Source organism: Hevea brasiliensis, chromosome 17, assembly GCF_030052815.1.
Source record: "Hevea brasiliensis isolate MT/VB/25A 57/8 chromosome 17, ASM3005281v1, whole genome shotgun sequence".
NCBI lineage: Eukaryota > Viridiplantae > Streptophyta > Magnoliopsida > Malpighiales > Euphorbiaceae > Hevea > Hevea brasiliensis.
The window spans coordinates 977,199-987,301 of record NC_079509.1 but is presented as its reverse complement, the minus strand read 5'-3'; the positions used below and the strand labels follow the sequence as shown (position 1 = coordinate 987,301).

At 37.1% G+C, this 10,103-nt stretch overlaps 1 protein-coding gene and 1 pseudogene across 1 annotated transcript; one reads left to right on the top strand and one right to left on the bottom strand.

Moving 5' to 3' along the window:
• The first annotated feature begins 3,968 nt into the window (after positions 1 to 3,968).
• Positions 3,969 to 7,362, top strand: LOC110634933 (serine/threonine-protein kinase STY13-like; annotated as a pseudogene).
• A 214-nt stretch (positions 7,363 to 7,576) lies between these two features.
• On the bottom strand, positions 7,577 to 9,704 carry LOC110634959 (GRAS family protein RAD1-like). The gene has a single exon (XM_021784114.2). It carries the CDS (start codon positions 9,558 to 9,560, stop codon positions 7,971 to 7,973), a length of 1,590 nt encoding a protein of 529 aa, XP_021639806.2. The 5' UTR covers positions 9,561 to 9,704; the 3' UTR covers positions 7,577 to 7,970.
• Positions 9,705 to 10,103: the final 399 nt, after the last annotated feature.

The following is a 10,103-nucleotide window of genomic DNA, read 5'->3' as shown; positions in this document are numbered from 1 at the left end:
CTGATGCAAAATTCCGTGTGACTTCAAATATTCCTGAAAAACTCCATTCATATACTTAGTGCCATTATCAGTTCTCAGTATTTTAACATGAGCATCAAACTGGGTGCTAATCATTTTGTGAAACTGCTGAAAACATGAAAATATTTCATTTTTCCTTTTCATCAGATATGCCCAAGTTAACCTACTGCAACAATCAATAAAGGTAACAAACCATCTATAACCTGATAAAGACACAGTTTGAGCAGGCCCTTATACATCAGAATGGATAGTCATAAAAGAAACTGAAGCCTTATTATTTATTGCAGGATAAGATTGTCTAGTATGTTTGGCAAACTCACAAGTATCACATACTAACAATTCAGTTTTGTATTGCTTAAACAAAAGAGGATAAAATTTCTCTAAAACAGTAAATGAAGGATGTCCAAGTCTCCTATGCCACTGAATAATTTCTTCCTTAGCACCCATAGACTGTCCCAACATGGCCTGATCAACACAATCATTCAATAGATATAGCCCATCTTACAGTCTACCACTGCCAATCGTTCTCCCTGTTATCAACTCCTGAAATACACAGTGAGTGGGGAAAATTTTAATTTTGCAGTTGAGAGCTTTTGTGATAGAACTGACAGACAAAAGGTTAATAGGAAAGCTAGGCACATGTAAGATAGCGCTAAGACTTATAGTAGGAGTGCATTTAACAGAACCTGTTCCAGAAACATTAGATAAGGATCCATCCGCAATGCGGACTTTTTCTTTGCCTGAACATGGAGAATAGGATATGAATTTATTCGAAAAGCCTATCATATGTTTGTTTGCTTTAGAATCTATAACCCAAAATGAATTATTATGATTGGCAAGAAAAACATTACCTGAGTTGACGAAGTTAGAAGAGGCAACTGTAGTGGATTGTGATTCAAGCTGTGATAGGAATCGCCTGCAGTCTGCACTCTTCATTGGAAAACATCCTAGTGATAGCAGTATCTTCAGAAACACTCACAGCGTCAGATACATTTGCTTGTGATCTAGCAGAGCCCACCCTTTTTCCTCCACGCCCTTTAGTTGGGCGGTCGTACAGCTTTCAACATTGTTCTTTGGTGTGCCGAGATTTCCCACAGTAGTCACAATGCAAGTGATCCTTATCTGATGGACCAAATGACTATTCTCGTAAGGAGTTAGCAGCCAGCCCGGCCTTATCAACAGCTGTAGAATTGATCATGACACTCCTTCTGCTCTCCTCCTGCTGAACATAAGAGTATGTTTGCCTTAAGGTGGGCAAAGGATCCTCACGAAGCACTTGGACCCGAATCATACTCCACATTTAACCCAGTAAGAAAATCATATGTGCACTCTTTCTCAACCAATTTCTGGAACTTAACTGCATCAGCTGGACATGAAGCCTGAAAGTCCTGATAGAAATCCAACTCTTGCCATAGACCATTCAGTTCCGCATAATTCTGAGCAACAGTCAACTCACTTTGTTTCATTCCATGAACCTTGTTCCTAAGCTCATAAACTTGTGCATCATTCCCAACTTGAGAATAAGTCTGAGAAACAGCACTCCAAATGGTAGCTGCACTGTCCAACAGTAAATACCTACGAGCTATATGAGATTGCATAGAATTGATGAGCCATGACATAACAAGAGAGTTCTCCGACTCCCACTGGCTGTAGGTAGAACTAGTACTTTCTGGCTTTTTTCTATCTCCAGTGATATACCCCTGCAGTCCTCTAGCCTGAATGAATAGTAGACAAGATTTAGATCATGCCAAATAATTAGTTTCATCCAACTTTACAGGACTAATTTGTAAAGAGGGATTATCACCAACAAATTCAGCCTTTGTTTCAGAGGCTTTCTTTTTTTTATCAGTTATTTTTCAATTAAAGAAATAGGTACTGAGACAGAAAGCAAGAAACTGGAACGGAAGGTACAAAAAAAAAAAATAAATGTGCAAACCAAGTGTGAAAACACGTTGGTCAGAGGCGCGTCGGACAGGGAAGGTTGTCGGCAAGAGGCGCGGTGGGAGAAATCACCGAAAAAAAAGGGTGCACGTGTCGGCGCGTGAAGAATGACGCGAGACTTTTGGAGGCGTGTGAGCTCACGCGCTTCACCGGACAGGGGCGGGACTCTGGGCGTAGGCCGATCTGCTGGTGTCCTTCCTCCTCAAGTGGGTGGTAACAGTTACCTCCCTTCCTAGAATGACGTAGAAGCTTGGCCCAAAAAAAATTACCCAGAACTATACTGTTCACGCCAATAAATTTTGACACTACTCTGATATCATGTAGAAAACAGAGAATTTTGAAAAATTTTCTTTTATATTTTTTCATACTAAAATTATTTACAAGCATTCTAATTTATATACAAAGGCTAGGACTAACTAGGAAACTCATAATAGTCAATAAATACAATGATTCCTAATTGTATTCTAATTTACAGCTAATTTACACTGATTAAGGGATTTACACTAATTGAGGGATTCTAACAAAACTATTGTCCTTATGTGCTCCTTTTTTCTTTGAGTGATTTGTTCCATTGGTGAACTGATTCTCTTGATTCAGCTTCTCTCTCATGATGGCGTGTGATGCATCTTTCTGAAACATCTGTGGGCTGCTTTCTGAAACATTTGTGGGCTGGTCTATATGCATTTCTTTGTATCCTTGCTTAAATAAATAAATGTATGCATATACTCAACTATTTAAAATGTGAATGCAAATTTATATTTGAATTGGATAATGCCTCTTGGGAAAAAAAGCTTGGCCAGCATTTGTAATAACATTTACTCATCTGTATGCCATTTAAACTTCCTTCTTTGGCACTGGAAAGATTGAGGAGCATATTCATTGTTCTTTTTGCATGTTTGTCTTATTTGTTTTTTTAATCTAATAGTTTAAGGTTAACTAAATTTACTCTCAACCGAAGTAAAACATTTGGATGGTCTGTGTTAGAGTCTAAGTCTAATTGGAATTAGGAAGTATAATTAGTTTAGTAAGTATAATTAGTATTATGAAGTTTATTAATTACAGTTTTAAAAGGACTAGGTTTTAGTGACTTATATATATGTGTAGTTGGTTAGCCATTATATGGAATGCATTGTAGAGAGCTCACAAAGTGTAGAGGACTGTTGAATTTCGTGAGTTTTGTTTAAGTGATTTTGATGGTGAGAAAAATAATTAGTGGTTGTAATTACTTTTTTTTGATAGTGAATTTGTTGATAGAGTACGCTTACGCCGAACCACATTAAATTTTGTGTTCTTTATTTTGTGTGGGCATGATTTTCTCAACCAGTGGTATCAGAGCTGTGATTCAAGATAGTGAACACAAAATTTGAGGTGGAGCCGTTTGATGGGAAAAATAATTTCAGTTTATGGCAAAACACTGTGAAGAATATCCTTGTACAACAAGGATTAATTAAAGCATTGAATGAGAAGCAACCGGCATCCATGAAAGATGATGATTGGGAGGAGTTTCAACAAAGGGCTGTGAGTACGATTAGATTGACGTTAGCTCCAGATGTGAAATATCATGTTTTGGAGGAGACCTCGCCAGTTGTTTTGTGGAAGAAATTGGAGAGCCTGTACATAACAAAGTCACTCACAAATTATTTGTACTTGAAGAAGAAGTTATACCAACTCAGAATGGATGAAGGTATTGATGTGAGGGATCACCTTAATATTTTTAATAAATTAATTACCCAATTGGCTAGTGTTGATGTGAAAGTTGATAAAGAAGATAAAACCCTCTTGCTTTTAATCTCTCCCCCACAATCCTATAAAAGCTTGGTAACAGTCCTAACAGTTGGAAAGGAGACTTTGAAGGGGGAGGAGGTTACCGCAGTTATCTTAAATGATGAGAAGTTCAAAAAGACAGGTAGTAGCAGTGAAAGTGGAGCTCGAGACCACAGGTAGGCCTTGAAGATAGAGAATGCTACTACTGTCATGAGAAGGGTCATATTCAATACCATTGTATGAAGATGAAGGAAGATCTTGCGGAGTTTAAACAATTTAAGAAGAGTCACGAAAAAGAAAAAGAAGGAATTGCTGCAATTGCAATGGATGATGATATTGATAGTGAATGTTTGAATGTGGATGATAATAAGGAAAAGACAAAAGATCCATTACAAGATGAGTGGTTAATGAATTCTGCTTACCCATTCTATATTTGCTCAAAAATGAGTAGTTAGATGTGATTGAAGAAAAGAAAGGAGACAAAGTTAAGCTAGCTAATGGAAACAAGATAGAAGTTGAAGGTGTTGGAAGAGTGAAGATCAAGCTGCATGGTGATCGAGTAAAAGTGTTCAATGAAGTCAAGTATGTTCCAAAATTTGAAAGGAATTTAATTTCCTTGAGTAAGTTGGATTCTTTGGGTTATGAGTATTCAATTCATGATAGAGTCATGAGAGTTAGCCCAGGTGCTCTTGTGATCATGAAGGGTGAGAAGATTGGTACAAAGAACCTCTATAAATTGAAAGGAAGCACATTGATTGGAAGAATGCAAGTGGAAGCAAGAGGCAACATCAACTATCAAGAGTGCAAGGAAATACCCAAGAGAAAATTGACTTTTGCAGGAATTAGTGAATTGTGAAGACTAATTCCATTTGACTTGGAGGTAGAGATTGTTAGAGTCCAAGTCCAATTGGAATTAGGAAGTATAATTAGTTTAGTAAGTATAATTAGTTTATAAAGTTTAATAGAATTAAAATTATGAAGTTTATTAATTAGATTCTTAAAAGGACTAGGTTTTAGTGACCTATATATATGTGTAGTTGGTTGGCCATTATATGGAATGCATTGTAGAGAGCTCACAAAGTGGAGAGGACTGTTGAATTTCGTGAGTTTTGTTTGAGTGATTTTGAGGGTGATAAAAATAATTAGTGGTTGTAATTATTTTTCCTTGATGGTGAATTTATTGGTGGAGTAGGCTTACGCCGAACCACGTTAAATTTTGTGTTCTTTATTTTGTATAGGTGTGATTTTCTCAAGAATCTGCTTAATTATTTATTTATTTATTTTAATGGCTACATGTAGCATATCATAAAAAATGAAGATCTTGAAGAGCTGAGAGAACTAGGTTCTGGTACTTTTTTGGAACAGATATCATGGCAAATGGAGGGGATCAGATGTTGCCATTGAGAGGCTAAAGAAGATTTGTTTCACTGGTTGATCATCAGAGCAAGAGAGATTGGTAACTGTTTCTCTATGCTCATTTTTTTTTTATAAATAATTATTTGCTAATTAGCTAATTATTCAACTTTTTATCATAAAATAAATCATTGATTTCCATTTTCCCTTTTTCCTTTTTAATGTAATATTAAATAATCAATATTCATTGTCATTCTCCGGCTGTAGAATTTTGGCTGGAAGCTGAAATTCTTTCAAAGCTACACCATCCAAATGTAGTAGCTTTTTATGGTGTGGTGCAAGATGGACCTGGGGGGACATTAGCTACTGTGACAGAGTACATGGTTGATGGTTCTCTTAGGCATGTTTTACTTAAAAAGGATAGGTAAATCATGCATTTATGAAATCTTTAACCTCAGTTTGGCATATTTTTCATTTCTCAATGATAAGTATTTTGGCATTTCACATATGCTCAAATGGCTTGTTAATTTGCAATTTTATGTGGAGCAGACCGAGCGGTTGATTTTCTCATTTTCCCATGCTTCGAATCATAACTTGCAGGTATCTGGATCGTCGCAAGAGGCTTAAAATAGCCATGGATGCTGCATTTGGAATGGAGTATCTGCACTCAAAAGGATATTGTGCATTTTGATTTGAAGTGCGACAACTTGCTTGTGAACTTAAAAGATCCCCAGCGACCAATCCGCAAGGTAAGTTCTGATAGCGTAATTATTAAAGGTACTAGTAATTTTTGTCAGCTATTCTGACAGAATGGATGTCCAGGTTGGTGATTTCGGCCTGTCAAAAATTAAACGAAATACCTTGGTTTCTGGAGGTGTGCGGGGAACTCTTCCATGGATGGCACTAGAACTGCTAAATGGTAGCAGCAACGAGGTCTCAGAGAAGGTAAAGGTGTCACTCTTAGATTAATCTTCTACAATAGCACGTGATAAAATAGTTTTCTAGTTGGTATAGATTGTTGTTTCATATAACCATCAGGAAGTTTGGCACTTCCTTGATGGAAGCATCTACTGTATTCCTTAGCACTAAGCTGGTGAAAATTTTAACATTTCAAATATTCATTTCTTCTAGTTTATCAAGAGGCTTTGGTAAAAGCAAGTTAGTTGGTGTAGGGTTTAGAAAGTTATTCCCACATACATCCTCTATTATCCAAAAAACAAGGGGATGATCCTAATTTACAATGTTGTCATTTCAATTTATTTAATCGTTCTAGCTTTAGAACACTTGTATTCAGTTATTATTACATTGATTCTCAGGTTGACGTTTTCTCCTTTGGAATTGTTTTGTGGGAGAATCTCACTGGTAAGAGCCGTATGCCAACATGCATTATGGCGCAATCATAGGTGCAATTCTACTACTTTTTTGCTTCTTCCTGTCAAGATGATCCAGTTTGCGTGAAGAGTCAATTATCAAGTCATATGGGGTCTCAAATTGAATATTATATTATTTTGGAAATGGGCTTGGGATTTTGAGTATTTTGATTTACTAACTAGGGAATGTTGAATGAAATTTAGTTTGACAACAATGGCTATACCTAATCTATGTAAGGACCTGGAATAATTGTACTTCAGTAATAGTACATGATCTAGAATAATTGTACTTTAGGTTCTAGCTGTATATTTGTGCATGCAGCGTCTTTGTTAAATCTATCCTTCCATGTGTGCAGGTGGAATTGTAAATAACACATTGAGACCAGCCATTCCGAATTTCTGTAATCCTGAATGGAAAAGGTTGATGGAGCAGTGTTGGGCCCCTGATCCTGTAGCTAGGCCTTCTTTCATAGAAATTGCCAGACGTCTGCAAATAATGTCAACAGCAGCTAGCCAAACCAAAGGACATGCACACAGGACACCAAAGCAATGATTTGAGGGTTCCTCCTTCCCCCTTTTCCATGATAAGTAGATTCACTAAACCATACAGCCCTTGTATCATATTAGTAGTACTTAACTATGCCTCAGATTCCAAACTTGTTGGGGTTGATTACAGTGATCTTTCTTCTCCATCCAGTTCTCTCTAGGACTAGTTCTCTGCCATCTGTTGTGATGTTAAAGTCATTTCAATCTACTTGTATCATATTAGCAGTAGGGAAGATTGACTTCCATTAATGTTTTTAAAATGGAAGTTCTTTTTGATATTTATGATATATGTATTATGTATACTGTTTTTCTTCTTGAATATTAAGTTGTTGGTGGATATGAAAGTTGAAAATGACATTGTTCGCCTGCACTTTTGTTTTATTATGGTTGATTTTGCATTTGCTTCCAGGTGATCTAGCTTATTACTATCTGTAGAATGTGCTGTGCTAATCCTAAACATTTTTTTACATATTAAACCTCTCATATGAGGGGGTTTGTAGTTTAAGTATTTGCGTGGGGGCTTTTGGATTAGTGCCTTGAAATTTCTTATAATTCTGTAGCTAAGTAAAAGGGAAAACAAAATGGAGTAGAAAAGAGGCCATTGTGATTAATGATTGAAGACTACAGTTGGTCATATATTGTCTGTCCTAGCGGCTGTTGAATCTTTCTAAAAGAGGAAGAAATTTTTTTCCCCATTGGGAGGTTTGATGGATTTGCGTATACCCAAGCTGGCAGGCACACAAAAATTATAATGATATTGCAATTTGCAATAGCAAAGTAGAATGAAAAAAATTGGAACCCTAGGAAGAGAATTTCTTAAAAAGATTCCTAGAGAACAAGATTTATGTTGTATCTACCGCTGAGGACATCGGGATCATCATTGGTCACGAGATAATCCACTTTATTATATTCTAATACTAGACGAAGTAATGATCATTTCAAAGACTAAACCATATTAATGACGATACCATCCAAGCATCAGGAAGAAGGAACATTGTGAACTTGCCATGAAGATGCCAGCATGATAGGTCTTCCTTTCCAGCCAAGAAGGAGACAACCCTTTTCGCTGGCTAGAGTGTATCCATCACAGCCATAAACAGAAAGCATCATTCTAGCTTGGCTCATGCACTTCAACCCCACTACTTGAAACCCTGCTCTGCCTAATTGCCTTCTCCATTGGTCTGCCCTTTCATGCCTCTCAACCCTATCAGAACCTTCATAAGCTACAATGTTGCGAATCTCCTCGGCAAAGTGAAGCTTCTCTATCTTCATCCTTTGCTGGCTATTTCGTGGAAGACTAGCCTCAAGGGAATCAAAAATTGCTGAATAGTAGTGGAGAGATTCAAGAAATCTCCCAAGAAAAAAAGGACCATTATGGTTTGCATCTTGCTCCACAACAGTAAGTAAGGTTGGATTTAATTTCTTGATTGCTTGGAGAATCGCCTTGAGGGAGCCTCTACTCTCTTTGACAAACTTGTGCAAGTTCATAATGCTATTGACAAATAATGCCTCCCCTTCCCTCAAATTGAGATTTTCTCGAGTTAAAATTGATGGAGTTATCTGCTCTGATATCATATTAAACTCTAAAGAGATGCCTAATGAACTAGCATCCTCCGCCAGCACTTTCATGCTAGCTTCAAGCTCTAATAAATTTTGCTCATTATTGACTAATCCTGTGATTCGGACTTTAGGTGGCCCCTCAGGCCTTGATGCTAGAGTTCTGACAAAAGAAGGCCACTGAAGGGTGTGATCCATTCCTAGATCAATCAAATGTAATGAGTCCTTCCCTCTTGCTGCTTGACATATAGCTTCGTTTGCAGCCATGAATCCAAAAGCAATGTAAGGAGTTGTTTGACAAAGGAGTCGAAAGGCTTCCATTTTCTCTTCCCCAGTGATCAGTGACACATCCATGGCACCATTTGTGAAAGTACCATTGGCATTGACATTGTGAAGAAGTGACAATCTTGATTTCAAGCCTATTGCAAAGCAATATGAAACTCTTTGCAAAGAATCACCCCAAGGATTAACTGAAGCCCAAATTCGGCAAAGAATTGAGTTTGCCAATTGGGTGTCTCTACAACCGACAGCCTCAGCACATGCCAGGAGCAAGTGCACCAAGTGAAGGCCTTGGTCTACACCATGACTCGCCACTTCCACACTTGGAACTGCAACCGAATCTTCAGATGATGAGCCAGTGCTCATCTCAAATTCATCATCTCCTTCTAAGAGCATTGGAACATCTCCAAAAACATCGTCCGCCGTGGAAAATGTCTCCATCTGATCATCTTGGAATTTCTCGGGAGATGGATGATCATCATCATCTTTGTCTTCTTGATCCACATTAATGAAGCTATCGACCAATTCCTCAACCTCAGAAGCAGCTAAATGAGGAGTGCTGGTGGTACCATCAGAAGGAGAGAGAAATTCAAATTCATGATTCATCATTGTTTCCTCCCACTCTCCTCCTTGATCCTGCTCCATTCGAGCAGGGCAGAACCTTCGAATGGCAAGATCATGGTTAAGACTCTCGTACATGGGGGAGGAGAGCCAACCATTCAAAGCTTCCATTGAGTAATTGTTGGAGGAGAAGTGGGGGAAGAAGTAAGTGGCTAATCAGATGGTTTAGAGACTTTGGAGATGACTCACATAATGTAAAATTATATGGTGTTCTCCTCCTCTTAGCTATGTAACTATGTTGAAAAAGAATATTCTGTGTAATTGAATCTTCCATAAAGAATATGTTAAAAAATGTGAAGGATAATAATTAGCATGCAAAGTGACCTAATTCAACCCTAACCAACACCGCCTCAACCGATACCCCCCACCGCCCCCAAATCCAAAAAAAAATTTGTTTTTAACTAACCATTTCTTGAATACCAACTTTAAGAGCATCATTTGAAAACTGATCATATATTTTATTATAGGGAAATAATTTAAATATAAAAATTAAATAAAATATATGAAAATTTTATAATTTATTAGAGTTATAAAGCTAAATAATTAAATAAATAAAATAAATGCCTTAAAACTCAATTACATTTATGTATTTATTGAAAAAGTTTAATTTAGCTCATTTTTAACATTTTATTCTATTTAGTTTATAAATTTTAA

Coding starts and splice junctions, on each gene's coding strand:
- LOC110634959 (XM_021784114.2), bottom strand. CDS start 9,560: ATGGAAGCTTTGAATGGTTGGCTCTCCTCCCCCATGTACGAGAGTCTT.